Source organism: Anabrus simplex, chromosome 7 (genome assembly GCF_040414725.1).
Source record: "Anabrus simplex isolate iqAnaSimp1 chromosome 7, ASM4041472v1, whole genome shotgun sequence".
Taxonomy (NCBI): Eukaryota; Metazoa; Arthropoda; class Insecta; order Orthoptera; family Tettigoniidae; genus Anabrus; species Anabrus simplex.
Window position 1 is genome coordinate 114322341 of NC_090271.1, and position 19128 is coordinate 114341468.

At 36.9% G+C, this 19128-nt stretch overlaps 1 protein-coding gene across 2 annotated transcripts in view; it reads right to left on the reverse strand.

The window, feature by feature from the left end:
• The window catches only part of tim (timeless), a 275654-nt gene that overhangs the window by 81108 nt on the left and 175418 nt on the right, over positions 1-19128 (reverse strand). For both annotated transcript variants that reach the window (XM_067151261.2, XM_068228504.1), the window contains exons 13-15: positions 13543-13668; positions 2976-3212; positions 1649-1775 (exon numbers count right to left, since the gene is read on the reverse strand). In XM_067151261.2, coding sequence (XP_067007362.2) covers positions 1649-1775; positions 2976-3212; positions 13543-13668 — 490 coding nt within the window. The remainder of the gene's footprint in view (positions 1-1648; positions 1776-2975; positions 3213-13542; positions 13669-19128) is intronic.

A 19128-nucleotide genomic window follows, 5' to 3' on the forward strand; every position in this document is an offset into this window, starting at 1 on the left:
CACTTGGAATTGCAATGAAAAACCATCAATAGTGAGCAGAATATATAAATTGAAGCAGGCACAATGGATAACTTGGCCTACATACAAAAAGAAATGTCTTTCGATTAATACTAAATTTAGGCATTGTAACTCTGTTATTAAACCAGAAGCAACTTATGCTTGTGAAACATTATTTAAACTCAATACTATAAACAACAGAACACTTACAACGAGTTGATTGAAGGATACTCGGACGATCATAAACAAGAAACATCAGGTGGATGGACAGTGGAGATTGTTGCCGAATGAGGTTATCTATCAGGAAAGTGAGTCCATCACAGACATGATGAGAAAAAGAAGAATTTCCTTTTTTTGTCATATATTTCGACTAAGTGATAACAGAGTTTTAAAACAATTATTTAATTACTTTTGGAATAATAAATCAAAAAAACAATTGGTTTAAAGAAGTCCAAAGTGATTTGGAGGAGTTGAATATTCCCATGCAAACCATAGAAAGCAGAGGCGAGAAAAGTATTTTGAAGAATAAATGCATCAGGCTTCCTCTGACCACTGTACAGAGGAAACAATATGTTATAACGGATGCGGAGAGGGCAGCCAGGTCAGCCAGACTCAAGACTTTTTGGGAGAAGAAAAGGAAGACAAATTTGTTGTAGTCTGATTTAAGTGCTCCAATGTGGGCATAAACTCTGTAAATAAATAAATAAATAAATAAATAAATAAATAAATAAATACAAACATTACACTTTGTTCAATGAGGCAGCCCATAATTGAGGGAAGCAAATAAATATAGAATTAATGTTTTTGAAGATATCTGAAAATTTGTGTATGCAATGATCATGAATATCTCCATCATAATTCCCTGTACGGTAGAAACAAGCTTTGTCCAAGCATTTTCCCAGTCCACCTGCATGGCAGCACTGATTTAAATGCCAGTAACTTTTTGCTGCCTCTCCCTGTACTACTTCTACTTTCTGGCCTTCTCTCAGGTACATGGTGTTGGTACTACCTGTGGATTAAGCCCACCTTTATGGCTTGATGCCTTCCCTGATGTCAACCCTATAAAGATGAATGTATTCTTTATTGTGTGTTTCTGTGGTAGTTGATAATGTGATATATTGTAGGTAAATTAAGATATATATATAAAAACAAACAGCTGGGATCAGATGGTTGAGGCACTGGCTTTCTGACCCCAACTTGGCAGGTTCGATCCTGGTTCAGTCCGGGCCTATTTGAAGATGCTCAAATACATCTGCCTCATGTCTGTAGATTTATTGGCATGTGAAAGATCTCCTATGGGACTAAATTCTGGCACCTCGCCTTCTCCAAAAACCATTAAAAGAAGTAGTTAGTGGAACGTGAAACCAATAAAATTAATTAATCATTAAAACAAACACAAACACCCATATCCCAAGCCACCTATCATGGCTGAAATCCCTGGCCTGGCTGAGAATGAAACCCAGGCTCCCCTGAAAAAAAGGCTACTACTCTGATCCCTCACTCAAGGAGCTAGAGTTTACTTCTTCATTCAAATTAATTCTCAGTTATAAGTTTATCACTTTCAACAACCAAAGTTTAAAAAATGAAGAAGAAGATGAAGCTAGATTTGAAAAAAACAAGGTCAATGAAGAATAAGTAATGATGTTCTCACCAGGTGCATTCTTCGTAAACAAGGAGTCACATCACTATCTTTTCGAAGTATTGATAACTCCAGTTCTTCACATAGGCTTACTCCTTCATAAATGAGGTAGGAAATGATGTCAAAACAGAGAACTGGGCTGAAATCATGAATAAAAATTTTTCATCATTATTCATTATTAATGAGAAGGTACACAAAATATAAAGCCGATATATGGTGGTACGCGGCAAAACAAACCACACTAAAATCATTGCTCATCTGCTGACCATGTTTCTCTTAGTGATGAAGTATTTATTTATAGTACATACTAGAGGAGAAAAAAGAAAGGAAAGGAATTCTAAAAAGAAAGGGACAAAACCAAAACCTTGAAATTGTGGAGAGCTTCAAGTACTTGGGAAGCAAAATGATATAGAATGCAGGACTTGACATTGAGATCAGTAAGAGGATTCAAATGGGAAATGTATTCTACCAGAGTGTGAGATACCTGGTGTGGAGGAAAGAAGTACCAATGAAGTATAAGGCGGTGATGTATAAGATATACTACCGTACTCTTAATACTGACATATGAGGCAGAAACCAGGACACTGACAAAAACACAGGAGAATAAAATCCGGGCCAGTGAAATGAATTTTTAAGAAAAATGATTTAAAGACAAGAAACGACAGAGTAAGATATGAGGGCATCAGAAAGGTAATCAGAGTTGAAAAGCTTTATGATAGAATGAAGAGCAGTAAACTTAGATGGTTTGGACATGTTAAAAGAGGATGGAAGATGGAAAGATACCAAAGCAAATGAACCAAATGATGGAGACCCAGTTGGAAGGAGGGGGGGAAAGAGGAAGACCCAGACTAAGGCTACTGAAAATAATCAAGAATAGTTTAATTATAAGAATTCTGGAATGGAACACAGTTCACGAAGAACAATGGTGATTGGATAGAGGAAGATGGAAATGTGTGATAAACATTCCAACCCAGCAGGAGATGAACAAAGGAAATGGATGATGATGATATATAAATATTACATTATATCTTTAATATGGTATCTGCTTGTTGCATATAAATGTTTAGGTCTCTTTCTCCTCAATTGTTTTAGAAAAAAGACAAGTGATATGTTAAATACTATTATTAGATTCATGTATGGCTTCTGGGTCATGGATATATTTCTTTGATTCCATCCTACTCAAACCAGAACTACTCATCTCAAGAAGTGCTGATTCTTAGCTTAACATCAGAGAAAACTCTGCTTCATTAGAGCACACAAGAACTGTCTCTCAGCATCTACTTTGTTCAGCATCAAACACCAAAGAACTGTTAATTCTCAGAAACCATTTTTCATTTACCTTATGTGTTCCAGCTCAATCTCCAACTGAGTAGCAAACTTGAGGAAATAGGTGACTAGCCAGAAGAAGTGTGAGGTGTCCACCTGCATATCAACTGAGTTGCTCAGAAGTTGGGAGTGAAGTTCATGCACAAGGCAGCCGTAGCCTTTGAGCAGGAAGTCCACTGTGAACTCCTTAAGGAGATTTGAAATGTCTTCATCTGTTGGTGCATGATGGAGTAAAACTTTCATATTCATTCTGAAAATAACAGACAGATATTTACATTTGAACTGCTACAGTATTTCTATTAACTATTTATTCTAAAAACAAAATTTAAGAATATTAAAATTAAAATTTTAGCAGTAGTATAAATTAGTACATAGGAGGGGAAACTCAAGGAAATAGAAATACAAAGAAATAGTCCTATATTCTGATTCAGAATAGAGAAAATTTAACACATTTTGACTACATCGTATGATATAAGAACTGATTACAAGCATGTTGCTGTTTTGCCACAGAACAAGTTCGTTCACTAGACAGTAAACACTTATTACATAGAATATAGTAAAATATATGAAAAATAATCATGGAAAGAAAACATCGAATGACAAATCAATTAATATATAGAGGGACAGAAGCATGAATAAGAATGCATAATCAAACAAAGACAATTGCAGGTCAGCATAAGAAGGAGAAATACAAAAACACAAAAAGGTGAGGACAATCTCCACATCAGTGAGTGTTCAAGCCCACCCCATCTGATGAAGCTAGGGAACAGAAACAAATACCAACCATCTGAATCAGATTTGTATTTGTTTTCATTACGGAAATGTCAAGCTATTTTTTTATTTTTACAAGTTGCTTTATAATACTAATATAATGGTCCGTTATTGGACATTATAAATTTTCCAGCTAACTCATTCTTGGTTGCCTGCGTTTCGCCCTCGTGTGCTAAGTTGGGTTCATCAGTTGGTACTTAGCACACCTACCAAGACGCAAGGCTAGTACATACCGTGGAGGCCACTGCATAGGCTACTTGAAGCCACCAGCAGTGCCAATGCACTATGAGAGCTATGTCTCACTTCCAAAAAATGTTCCCTATGGGAATCAACATCTATATCATCTGATGGCCAGGCAGGCATCAATTTTTGGAAGTGAGACATAGCTCTCATAGTGCATTGGCACTGCTGGTGGCTTCAAGTAGCCTATGCAGTGACCTCCACGGTATGCACTAGCCTTGTGTCTTGGTAGGTGTGCTAAGTACCAACTGATGAACCCAACTTAGCACACGAGGGCGAAACGCAGGCAACCAAGAATGAGTTAGCTGGAAAATTTATAATGTCCAATAACGGACCATTATATTGGTATTATAAATTTACTCATTCAGGACAATTATTTCATGTTCTCTATGGGAATCAACATCTATATCATCTGATGGCCAGGCAGGCATCAATTTTTGGAAGTGAGGCATAGCTCTCATAGTGCATTGGCACTGCTGGTGGCTTCAAGTAGCTTATGCAGTGGCCTCCACGGTATGCACTAGCCTTGCGTCTTGGTAGGTGTGCTAAATACCAACTGATGAGCCCAACTTAGCACACGAGGGCGAAATGCAGGCAACCAAGAATGAGTTAGCTGGAAAATTTATAATGTCCAATAACGGACCATTATATTGGTATTATAAATTTACTCATTCAGGACAATTATTTCATGTTCCCTATGGGAATCAATATCTATATCAAGTTGCTTTATGTCGCACCAACACAGATAGGTCTTATGGCGATGATAGGTCAGGAAAAGCTAGAAGTGGGAAGGAAGTGACCATAGCGTTAATTAAGGTACAGCCCCAGCATTTGCCTCGTGTGAAAATGGGAAACCACCAAAAACCATCTTCAGGGCTCAAACCCACTATCTCCTGAATATTGGATACTGGCCGCACTTAAGCGACTGTAGCTATCGAGCTCGGTGTGTCAAGCTTTATTCTATGACAAGACTGCTAAATGTCATAAGTTGCACTTGAGACTTATTTGGCTAAAAGCATTGCAAAAATAATTTTATTGTATTATAAACCAGTAAACACATGACTCCATGTGCCTCCCATGTTACTTCTGTGGGTGAAGGCAAGGAACACTAACATTCAACTTATTGAACTCGCTGATCAATGAGCGATTCTCACTTGAATGAACTGCAGCGTAAATTTCCACCTACATATTGAGAAGAACCAGAAGAGTATTGAGAATTGCAATTATGTGCTTAACAGTTGTGTGGTGTAATAGTAAAATTGTAAATGGTAGTGTGAGTTTGTACCAAGTCCTTCGTGGCCTTTATCTTCGTTTTACAGATCACTTCTCGAACCTCTTCCATTTTTTCTCTGATTAGTGTTGATGGTTGCCAAGTTGTACTTCCTCTTAAAACAATTATTACCACCATCAAGTCCAAGTTTCAAGATAAATTGATCACACTATATTCTTTTAAGTACCGGTGTGCCATCTTTACAACCAGAAAGAAGAGAGAACGAAGAAAGAAATGTAAATATTAGATAAAATGAAACATAAGTATCCTTGATTTATGCATGGATGCAATGAAAGTGAAGTGTGATCACTATGTTATTATGGGATAAAAAGTTGTCAGTTGGGATTGATGAGGAGAGAACTCTTGCTTCTTTGATTTCACAGGCTGAATTGTAATCATTGTAAAATATCAAAACCATCTTAGTAACAGTGCTGGTGATAGTACTTATTATTATAATTAATCACATACAGTCATATCAGCACACTAATTGTAATTCAAAAACGGTTTTTGTACTCTAAGGTCCATCATCATTGTTGAAATTATTTAAAACATTTAATTCCACATGAGTGTATTGACAAAATGAATTAAAATTTTTAAAAAAGTTAAAATGGAGCCCTGTTGAAGTCAACAGTAAAATAAGAAAACGAAAAAACAAGTGTAAAAGTATGCAAACAATACAGTACATATAACCTTACAATGATGTTGTAAAAGGTATGACATACCACAGGAAGGGCTGGCTTATACTAGTGCTCAGGCTGTTGCTCAAATACTAAACAATTGTTCAGCTTTAAGTACGGGGCACGCTGGAAGCACATGATATTACGTCACCTCAAGGTTGTAAACAAAATGTTGCTTGCGACTGTTTCATTTACAATTTGATCAGGTTCCCTTATCTGCACCAAGAATATATCTCAATGTTTTCGCGAGTATTTAATTCAAATCCATAATTACCTTTAAAAATTAATTTCATGTTCTTTTCGATCCCTAAAAAGCTATGATTATTGTCATAAATGTGTTCCGCAAAAGCTGAATATCTGTTGTACTTTATTGCCTTGAAATGTTCTTGATATCTTTGATTTAAGACTCACCCAGTCCTTCCTCTATACAACATTTTGCAGTTGTCACAAGTAAGCCTATCTACTCCCGAATTGGTGTAGACATCTCTTTTGTTGATACTATGTGCATTATATATACAGTAGAACCTCGAGTATACGTTCCTGGAAACTACGTTTTCCCGTATTATTCGTTCAAATTACGTGGTCCCGTGAGCATCCTAATTAAATCACGTTGTAAAAATCCTGTATCATCCGTTCCTTGTAGAAACGATTTCCTGGATCAACCGTCTAGAAATTTCAGTCCCATCAACGCTAAATCCTCGATCACATGTTTTTCAAGAAACTGTATCTCACGAAAGGATGGCTACGGCATACTTATGGATCTTGGTGTAAACATCTCGTCATTGCGGTACCGGTAATTTGAGGAAGTACTGTACTGGAAAAGCGACCGGCAGCAAACTTGCATAAGGGACCATCTTAGCATCGCATTCCGGTGGTATTGTTCAGAGAATCCGTGGAAATCATAAAGCAGACTGTGTCCACAACAACTGGAAGGAAACAGAGTGCATTTCTTTGACAGCTCTACTTGAACACGAAACGAATTTCGCCAAATGTTCGTAGGCCTGCTTGCAAAATGTCTAGATTATGTCCAGGGTTAGATGTTTATTTTATTTTTTTACTCTTTTCGAGTGTATCGCCGAAATGTTGCACCTTACATGCATAAAGCCATGGAAGGTTTTGAGATTGCCTATTACTGTTTTCGCCCTAATATAAGACTGGGAATTTCACATTTTTGTGTTAAAATGTTGTGAAAACCGCAGTCGTTTTATCTATGCATGTTACATTTAAAGCTTTGTATCATATCGCACTCGTACCGACTTGTACAGCGAGCACGCTTTTCAGCTGAGCTCAAGGTCGCGAATAATCGTAATTTCGGAAGTGTTAATGATATTTTTTCTCTTTCCAATTTGATTATGATTAGTGACAGGCAGAATTGAATTAAATGCATTTGAGAACTTGAAGATCGGTACTTACATTCAAAACCATATTCTCAAGTTCAACATAACCCTGAAAAGCTGATGTAAGCCTAATTTACGTGGTACAAGATTTCCATAAACTGACTACAAACAGTATACCAGTGACCAAATTATAATGGAAGACGAAAAAAGAGGATTTCGCCATCATGTTGGGCGCTTTTGTATCTAATGTGCTTTATTTTATTAGATAGAGAATTAAAAACTACTTGTGGTCGATTGTTGTTTGGCTTGTCGTTACGGGTACCGTATTAGATTTTTCTAAGAGTTTGGCTCTGGCTAATCAAAGTCGCTGAAATGAAGGAAGTTTTCAAAGGAAACTGACGAAGTTTCCCCGGTAAAACTGAATGTAAAGTTCCGAGATTTTTAAGTCGCGTACTGGTAATTCATGTTTGAAGCCAGCCCCGCGGTCTAACTTGCCTGCCTCTCACCCGGAGGGCCCGGGTTCGATTACCAGCCAGGTCAGGCATTTTTACCTTGATATGAGGGCTGGTTCCAGGTTCACTCATTCTACGATTACCTTTGATTCAGGAGCTGTTGAATGGTGAGATGGCGGCCCCCCGTCTAGAGAGCCCGGAATAACCGCCGAGAGGATTCGTCTCACTGACCATCCGTCACCTCGTAATCTGCAGGCCTTCGGACCGAAGGCGGTCGCTTGGTAGGCGGAAGGCCCGTTGGGCTGTCGTTTGGTTTGGTTTAGGGGTGTTTATAAGATTATATAAGTATACCTATTTCATTTTTGTGATGTTTAGCCAAATTGTTGATGGTTCATTCATTCCCGGATTTCCCGTTTTCCCGTGTTGTACGTTTTTTTTCTGTAGTCCCTCCAAAAATGGAGAATCAAGGTTCCACTGTATGTTCTGATATTTTATTTCTGGCTCAAAATGATGTTTTGAGTTGAAATTTCTTAAAATATATTAGCAATTTTGAAAGCTTGATTTCCAAAATGCGTAAATGTTACAAATTGACTACGTTCAAAGATTACCTTTCTCCTCTCATTGTTTTCCTTTTGTTCCCTCATTTTCTTTTTTATGTATAATTTTGTCTATCATTTCTGGGTTGTAGCTGTTTGCTTTAGCAATTTGTTTTACTACTCTGATTTCTTTCAGTTTGTTTTCATTACTTGTGGAAATTTTAAATAATCTATTAATATAGCTGTTGTAAGCTGCGTGAGTTCCTGGGTAGTTGGAGTTTTTGTTGGTGGAGGTGATGGACTGTGTGGATTTCCTAAAAGTATTGAAATCTATCCTATTGTTATTTGTTAATGTGAGGTCCAAGAAGTTCATCTGTTTATCGTTTTCTTTTTCCATAGTGAATTTGATGTTGCTGTCAAGAAAATTTAAACAACCCAGAAGTGATTCAGGAGTAATGAGGTCTCCATTTAAAAATACTACCATGTCGTCAACATAACTGACCCAAATTTTATTTCCTTCTGATGTATGTCCAAGATTGATCACACTATATTCTTTCAAGTACCGGTGCGCCGTCTTTACAACCAGAAAGGAGAGAGAACGAAGAAAGACAAAAGTAAATTTTCGGACACACCTTTAATGCAAGATGAAACCAACCTATCAGAACTAGGTCACAAACACAATCTCAAACAAAACCTTAACCTTCTTGGAGCCAGGAGCCGATCTGGTCTGCTGCTCACCATCAGCTGGAAGAGGCCAGAGTTCTGCCTCCACTCTACTACTGTAAAGTGCCAGGCCGTTTTTAGTGGAAATACATGCATTATAAAATTCTTGTATATCTACTGGTGTATGGCAAATACCAGCAAGAAATTTTCTACATATCGACTACAAAGAATAAGCGACTGATTTAGAGTGATATAAAGAATCAAAAACGTTTTATTGTTGATATTATAGTTGTTGATAACGTTTGTTTTTAGGAAGAGAAAAACATTTTCGCACTTTCTCTCTCAATATCCAATAAATCCTCGCATTGTTCCAAATACTGCCTTAATTTATCATCATAAATACCTGCTGAAAAAGTATCATGTGAACCACTTGCCATTTTGCTGTCACAAATCCACTCACTGCAAGAAGCATGCTCTTACTGACCGGTTAATGGTACTGTATTTGTAAACACAGGGAACGACTCTTGTGAAAGCTAGAACACCCTCTTAGAACTGCCAAAGCAAGGTCAGACACACAATAACTTGTAGTCCCCTTACTATAGGTTGTCACAAAGGTGTGTACATCACTATAAGTTGCCACAAAATTATGTATATCATAGAAATTTAAGCTGGCTGATGTAATTGATACTGGCAACTTCCGACTGGATTTTTAAGGGCCGACTTGATTGGCTTTGGCAATTTAAAGGGCAGGTGCTCGCACTAACACCTGGCTCCAAGAGGCTTAATAATGCCACACTAAAGCAGCTAATAACAGAGACTGAGTCAGCTATCCCAAAAGACCCTGACAACAAAAAAGAAACTGTAAGACACTTAGTAGCAAATGAAATTGAGAAAATCAAAAACAAACCAAAGAAAACAAAGAAAGCAGTACACACCAAAAACTAATAATTAATCTAAAATAAAAAGTAATAACTTGGTTGTAACTAAAGCAGACAAGGGCAACGTCACAGTTATCCTAAATAAAGATGACTACATCCAAAAAAAAACAAAAAACAATTGAATTCTGTTGCCTGTGGTGGGATGGAGAACTGGAAAAAAACATTGTGTTTCATAAAATTATATTATTGAGTTTGGAAATGTAAACTAGTTACCTTTTATTTTAAGAGACCTCAAAAAACAAACTTTGGGACTCATGAACTTTGAAGGTGATCAGTTATCGAGTAGCTTAATATGTTGTTTTACCATTTTATTTTTCTGAACAGATCAAGAAATTATTAACATCACAAAAATTATTTTCTAAGTGATTTTTGTATTTAAATTTCATGTATTGAATTATTGAATTTTGAAGAAGTTGTGTATTATTTAAATTAATTTCAAGAAGCATGAAGAAAAGACATTCTGGGCTTTCAAGAAATATTTCTTAATGTAATTGGAAGAAAATTGTAATTTTGAAATATGTTTGAAAAATTTAAAAGGGTCTTTATTTTTGAGGCAACCCGTGCCATATGTGTAAATTTTTTATTGTGAAATTGCTGCGTGTTTTGCAATCAAACTCTCTCGAACTTCCCCTGCAGAAATCAGATGAGTTGTGATTGGTCGGAATAATGACGTTTCCAATTGGCGAAAACGGGAATCTAGAGAAATTCGGTGTCCTACTTGTGATCTGTCCATTTCTGGCCTTCCGCTGGCTTCGTGTGTGTGATGCGTGTTGTCTGCGTCTTTTCTATGCGACCAGCCCTTGTAAATTCATAGAAACAAACAACATGGAAGGCTCTCAAGTTGTATTCTTTTACTGATATCCATATTCAGTTTGCTTCCAACGTACTACTTGAAGTGCTCAACTACTTCAAGTTCCTTGTCTCCAATTTTAATAATTCCTTTTTCCTTTTTTCTTTCCTCTACACAACTCATCAAATACATAAGATTACAAAATAATCAAATTTATTGAGGGTGAGTGCATTACAGAAAGACCAAAAGTATTACTGTACAAAATGGTTCAATTAAAATTAGTTTAAAAGACCTTCAATTCTGAATCGAAATCTGCTATGTGGGCAGTGCCTCAGACTCTTTGGTTGCCAGAACTATTTATGAGTTTAGTCTAGGCACTACATGATGGCATGTCTGGGCGAGTTGAAAAAACATACATGAACCTTTTCCAATCATATATACCGTATTTTCTCGTGTATTAGACCCCCCTCACATATTAGACCCCCCCTTACCCCTTGGCTTTTCGAGATGAAGAAAATTTAAAAAAATAAATCTCACATATAAGACCCTCCAACATAATTCGTCAGAGAAGAACAACAATGATTCCACTTCGAAACGAGTACAAGCCTTACTGCAACTCTGACGACATCACACAAATTTGTGAATAGTTTCGTCTGTACAACCCACACAATGAAAATACACCTCGAAGTCATACGGTACATCTGTGTTTCGTAGTTAAGAAATGTCTGCCTCCATAGCGTAGGCCTACTGCAGCTCCGACGACGTTGCACAAATAACTGAATAGTTGTGTGTCCGACCCGCGCATTGCAAACATGCATCAGTCATGTATATATGTCTGGGTTTTGTAATTAAGAATGTCTGCCAGCGTAATGGTTAGCACAATTAGCTGCCTTTCTCGGGAGCCTGAGTTTGATTTCCAGTACCGTATTGCCAAAGATTTACGAATGGCAGGAAGGATGATATGCGGTAAAAATGGTACATGCAACACCCTTTCACTGGGGGCCTGTCTAAAAAAGAGCTGCACCACCTCAGGATACAGAAACGAGTTTATTTAATTAAGAAATATTCACAGTTGTTGCTATTAATATAGCAGGCGATATCATTAACAAAGTTACCGCTTAATATCTCGTAACCAGGGCCAATATAGGTTTAAAACGTGATAAAAACAATCCAATCATAACGATTGTTTTTCTTGCCAATGTATCTCACAAATTGTTGTTGTTGTTATTATTATAACTCTCCACTTAATGATTTTCGGAGACGCCAAACAAAATATACTATGCGTTAATAAAAAATTGAGATAACAATCATACAAAATTGATCATTGCGATAATAAAACGCATTACCGCCACACCTGTAGATATCAATAAATGCTGCAAACTTTCCTGTTATTTATTTTAAATCTTCCAGTCGTGGAACTTCTGGCACTATGTGGGCACTGGATAGCATACCTAATCTAAACAGTGCAGTCTCTCTTATCTCATTTACAGTTGTTTAGGTAAATCCTGTTGTGATAAATGTGGAGAACAAGCATATATACCTAAAAATAAGGATTTGGCTTTCAACAGCAGCAGTTATCCAAAGAACGCTTCCAGTCACTATGTATTACATTCGGAAGTACAACTCTTAACATATGCTAGTTATGCTGGTGGGTTGGCACGCTTTCTAAAGCACGGCTTTATTTGGAAGTAGTGTCTTCTGCTACAAATACACCAACTGATCCAGAAACCATTTGGAAATAGATTCTCACTGTTTGGACTGTGTAGTCAGGAACAAAACTATTTAAAAAAAAAAAAAATATGGGACCTCAAAATCTCGAAAGCGCTCGATTCATGACTGACGAGATTGCAGTGAAGACAATGTTATTTGGAATTATGACATGCCAGTAGCAGGGAAGTTGGTGGCTCAAGACAATAATTCAAATGAAAGCAGTGATTATATTTACTCAGGTTTACTGTGTGGAAGGCCTCCTACTCAACTGATGGTGACAAATGACTGGCCATTGATTTCTTTTGTATCAATATTGCATAATATGATAATACGATACCCTTGTCCCTTTTCTCTACGGGGTCAAGTATGAAGTGAGATGAAACTTTGTAGGGAGTTTTTACGACTCTATGTCCTTCCTGACGTCAATCTAATCAGAGGAATGAATGACATGAAACGAATGGCGGGATATGAGTAACTAAACCTGACTATATCTACTTTATAATATGTTATGTAGGCCTAAAAATCATGTTACCTATTTATTGTCTTTTTACATTTACAAATACTGCCTTCAAACGAAAATAGCCAGAATAACTCAAATACATGCAAGGGTTTGTTAAAGAATAGTGTAGAATGTTTACATGTATAATTTATAGCTCTTTATAGCCTAGAAGCCATGTGTTCACTGCACAAAATTTGAGGTTATAACATATTGGACCCCGCCTTACATTTTATGGCTGTAAAAGTGGGGGAAAAAAAGAGGTCTAATACGCAAGTAAGTATGGTAGTTTCAAGCACGGCTGTGTACTTGCCACACTGCTTTCTACTCTTTACCTTACTACCATGCTTTGTGAAATATCATCTGCGAACAATCCAGGTACAGAGATCAAACATCGCTTTGATGGAGGACACATCAACTTGGGCAGACTTTGCTCACAGCGATGAAACAATGTTACCAAGGTAACTGAAAAGCAGTATGCTGATGACATTGCATCACCAGCTTTTTACACCTAATGAGCTATATCAATCAGTTAATTGTTTCAAGTGTGCTTACAATCATTTTGGCCTCACCATCAACACTCAAAAAACCAGAAGTTAATACGACCAACTTTGGTGTCAAAGACTAATTTTAAGAACTGATACCCTGCTATAAATAAGCTTAAACCAGTTTTCTTTTATACATTAATTCAGTCACTTACATGTTCGTTTTACTTCTTTTCACCAACTTTTTCCGTCGCCATTCTTTCTTATCCTGCACAGTAATATTACATTTATTGCCACTGTAGCGTGTTTTCTGTGTTGAATGATGTTTCTGATGAACTGGTCTGGAAATGAATAAACAATCATTAAGTTAATTTCTAAGTTTACTCGAAATACACACAGGAATTACTAGATATGAGATAATTAGAGACAAAAACAAACATGAAAGCACGAAAGGTTAGGTACAAATTTTTGTTTATTTTTCTGCCTCTGCTATTGTTTTACTTCCTCTTATTCTAAAATATCCAACATCAAAAATGAAATTCTCTCAAGAATGGCTCCTTCAATACCTTCAATATATGCGGACACTCATCTCCACAGTGGAAAGCAGAAGCAAGCTCTTAAGGATGTGAGAAGAAGTAGACTTGGGCGAACCAAGACTGATCAGGAAAAGTATTCAATCTTTGGTGCCTACCCCTTTCCTAGCTTCTTATCTTTGGTGAATATTCTTATGATTGGTTGCTTCTTTCCATTGTACATATATGTAACGAACCATATCAGACAGCAATCGTGGACCCCATTTGAACAGATACAGAGAGCCAAAGATTGCAAACAGAGAAGCCTCAATTTGCTACACAAGGCATACAAAGGAACACCTAAGAGAAGCGCCCGGTGAGAAAAAGAGCAAAGAGCTGTGAGGGAAATGGAGATATGTGAATTTGTTTTGGAGTTTCCCTAGCCAAGTTATGCTTGAGAGCTCTGAGTGATTCCAGTATTGAAAACTTCCTAAGAAAGGCCAATATTTCCTTCATAGAGCTGTTTTGAGTCAAACTAAAACCAGGAGAAATTCTGATGTAATTTATCGAGAACTGGGGGACTCTTAATTTGTAAAACATAGGTGATTGGGAAGAAATGATATAATGGATGCAGAAATATTCTTATGGAACAGGAGTGTGTATCGTAGAGATAGGATAGGAATGGTAGGAGGGGGAGTATTCATTATGGAGAAAGAAGAATTTGTAAACTACGAAAAAGTTAAAGATGACAAACATGAAATTCTAGGTGTAAGGCTCATCTCTAAAGATAATACGCAACTTGATGTCTTTGGAGAGTACAGAACGGGAAAGGTTAGCACTGATGCTGATTCAGAATTATTTGATAAGATAATCAGCTATGTGGGAAACGATATGGATAGGAACACGAGTGTAGCGGGTGATCTCAATTTACCAAATGTCAATTGGGAAGATAATGCGAGCAACAGGAAGCATGACCAACAAATGGCAAAAAAACGTTAATATGGGAAGGACAGCTGATTCAGAAAGTGATTGAACCAACTAGGGGAAAGAATTTTATGGACGTGGTGTTGGTAAAACCAGATGAATTCTATAGAGAAACCGAAATTATAGATGGTATTAGTGATCATGAAGCTGTTTTTGTGGTAGTTAAAAATAAATATGATAGAAAGGAAGGTATAAAAATTAGGACTATTTAGGCTGATACGTAACTATAATCGGTAGAAAACGGTAAATAAAAATGTAAACAGACTCTGGGATGGGTTTGAAGCAATTATTGAGGAATGTGAAAACAGATTTATACCCTTAAAGGTGGTTAGGAATGGTAAAGATCCACTATATTATAACAGATGTTCAAGAGACTGAGAAGGAGGTGCAAGTTGGAAGGAAATAGAGTTAGAAATGGCTGTGGAAGTAAGGAGAAATTGAAGGAATTTAGTAGAAAATTGAAGCTAGCAAAGAAGTCAGCTAAGGATAACATGATGGTAAGGATATTTGGCAGTCATACAAATTTTAGTGAAAAATGGAAGGGTATATATAGGTACTTTAAGGCAGAAACAAATTCCAAGAAGGATATTCCAGGAATCATTAATGAACAAGGGGAGCGTGTATGTGAGGATCTTCAAAAGGCAGAAGTATTCAGTCAGCAGTATGTCAAGATTGTTAGTTACAAGGATAATGTCCAGATAGGAGAGGTGACTAATACTAAAGAAGTATTAAAATTTACCTATGAAACAATGACACTTACAGTAAAATACAAAAGTTAAACACTAGAAAATCAGCTGGAATAGATAAGGTTTCGGGGGATATACCAATGACAATGGGTTGGGATATAGTACCATATCTGAAGTACTTATTTGATTATTGTTTGCATGAAGGAGCTATACCAAATGAATGCAGAGTTGCTATAGTAGCCTCTGTGTATAACGGAAAGGGTGATAGACATAAAGCTGAAAATTACAGGCCAGTCAGTTTGACATGTAGTACATGTAAGCTTTGGGAAAGTGATCTTCCTGATTATATTAGACATGTTTGCGAAATTAATAACTGGTTCGATAGAAGGCAGTTCGGGTTGAGGAAATGTTATTCCACTGAAGCTCAACTTGTAGAATTCCAGCAAGATAGAACAGATATCGTGGATTCAGGAGGTCAAATGGACAGTATCGCAACTGACCTATCCAAGGCATTTGATAGGGCAGATCATGGGAGACTTCTGGCAAAAATGAGTGCAATTGGACTAGACAAAAGAGTGACTATATTTCTAGAAAACATAACTCAGAGAATTAGATTAGGCAAAGCTTTATATGACCCTGTAATAATTAAGAGGGGAATTCCTCAAGACAGTAGTAATGGAACTTTATGTTTTCTTATATAGAGTAGAAGTCTGTTATAGCGAGAATTCATAACAGCGAAAAATGTACTCGCTATATTGTACTCCGATTTTTTTATAAAAGTCGGAAAAAACCCTTACACATTAAAATCGGTATGAAACGGCAATTAGTTTGTTAAAAACTTGCATTTTCGCACTGCAGCTTACTTGTTTGTTATTTTTTGTGAAAGTTGTGTTTAATTTCATTCTGAAAAAATTATAGTACCGTATTTTTTAGAATCCAAGACGAACCCCATTTTTTCCTTCATAAAATATAAATCAGGCTCAAAAAGTGCTTTATAAAATATGAATGCCTTTGTTGTACAGTACGAATTTTTAGATGCCGAAGATTGGCTCTCGTTATGCCGTATTTTTGTTTGGCTGCACAATTATTCTTTATTTCCGCAGGTTTAATGACCATTAACTTAAAATTTGCATCATAATACCGACGAGAACCCGCTGAAAATTTGCCGGCAATACCTATTCCATGTGTTTCTACAACATGACGATCCATCAAGAAAATATTCTTGCTGTCTATAAAACTGTTACTTTTACTCAGCGTCAGATATAACCCACTACCGCTACACGCATACCTTGCTTGCATTATTCGGCCAACTTCAGCGGCTAGCGATGTAGTCTATAGGCCTAATCGTTTTAAGTTGAAGGTCAACGAACAAGTTTATTGCGCCTAGGTATGATCATTTTGCCTCTGAGTTTTTCGTCCACATACCTCTCAATTTCATCTTTGACTTCTTCAAAGCGTCCTTGTTGTGGACCACTGAATGAATTTTTTGTGCTGTACGCATTTTTTAGCTATCTTTGTCTTCACGTTAACGTCAAATTTTGGTTTTAGTTAGGCCTATGCCATATTTCTTGCGGCTGCACAATTATTCTACATTTCCAAGTGTTTAATAGCCAGTAACTTAAAATTTGCATCATAATAACGACAAAAACCCGTTGAATATTTGCCGGCAATACCTGTTCCACGTATCTTTACAATACGACTGTCCATCATGAAAATGTTCCTGCTGTATATAAAAGTTAATTTTACTAAGCATCAGGTACAGTAGACGCATTATAACTCTGCCACTGAGTAGCCGTGGCCTTTCTAAAAATTCGAAGGCTCGCATGTTTTGATGCCATTCTGCAGATTTGAGAACCGTTCTTGTAGAGGCTAATAGAACGTCATTCTCTCTTCACTATTTCCCGAGATCCAGTGACGTTACACACAGGCACTGTACAACTGGTTGTTGCGGCTAGCGATGTATCGTAAAGAGGTGGTCGTTTATTGTCAACGAGTTTTGTGTGAGCGTGCACGTGCAGGGGTGAAAAGAAGCAGCGTGGCTACCACAGTAGTTGCCAGTGGTATTTGTTACTGTTAGGCCGTGAATGCAAGACAACCCTTGATTTTTCACATGAGATTCTGAGAAAAAACGTCGTCTTGGATTCGGAAAAATATGGCATCACTCCAGAAGCTTCTGTGGTAAACATTTAAGTTTTCTTCTTCAAACGGCGCCACCTAACCTAACCGTATATGTATCATGAAAACATATCTGAAACGCATGTAGAGGAATGATAACCTCCACATTAAAAATTTACATGTGAATAGCCTTTCTGAAATTTAACTAGACGCGAGAAAATATGAACTATCCTCTGAAATCAGTGATGTACTCTGCCATATTTGAGGTGTATCACATTCTTACTTAATTTCAGTATATAAGATTTAAATTAAGTGATCATTTACTTCAGCCTTCATTTTTAACGAGTTAACAACTGCTATTAGCCACGTTATTTACCCACTTATTACGAAAACGTGTTATTCCTTTCATTTCAAATTGTCTTTAGAGAACAGCAGTCGACGGGTATTACTAATCGACTACAACATCGCCTTCAAATGTCGACAAGAGAGCTCACAAATGTACATAGTGAGAAAACTATACCGTACCGAAGATGATCGATCGCATTTTGTGGCAAATGTTTCAGTTTTCTTATTCAAATAGCGTCACCTATCCTAACTTAACCATACTATACGTATGATGAAAACACACTTCAATTGCCAGTAGAGAAATTATGAACTTCTTGCTATAAATTTACATGATAATAGCCTTTCCGTAATTTTACAAGACGCGAGAAAATATAAACTAACCACTGAAATCAATTATGCACTCTGCCATATCTCAAGGTGTATCCCATTCTTACATAATTGCAGTATTTAGCATTAAAATTAAGCAATCGTTTAGTCAGCCTTTATTTTTAACGAGGTAACAACTGTTCACAATTTTTAACTTATAATTAACGACTGTTATCAGACACGTTATTTACGCACATATTATGAAAACGTATTATCCTCTTTCATTTTGAATTGTCTGTACGGAACAGCAGTTGACAGGTATTACCAATCGACTCCGACATCGCCCTCAATTGTTGACGAGAGAACTCGCTAGTGGAAATAGTGAGGAAACTATACCAAAGGTAATCGGTCGCATGCAACATAATCACTGGGGTACATAAATATCAGAATGGAAAAAATTGTATGCGCTTAATTGCTTGTAATAACGGATGTGTCAGTGATAGGGCTCTAGCTATAACCAAAGGATAATACACAGTTTAATATAGGAATTTTGAAGGGACAGACAAAATTTTCGTTATAACGGTGTTCTCGTTATATGCCGTACTCGCTATAATGGACTTCTACTGTATATCAATGATATGAGTAAACAAGTGTAATCAGAGATAAGGCCTTTTGCAGATGATGTTATTCTCTACAGAGTAATAAATAAGTTACAAGATTGTGAGCAACTGCAAAATGACCTCGATAATGTTGTGAGATGGACAGTGGGCAATGGTATGATGATAAATGGGGTTAAAAGTCAGATTGAGAGTTTCACGAATAAGAAAAGTCCTCTCAGTTTTACTTACTGTGT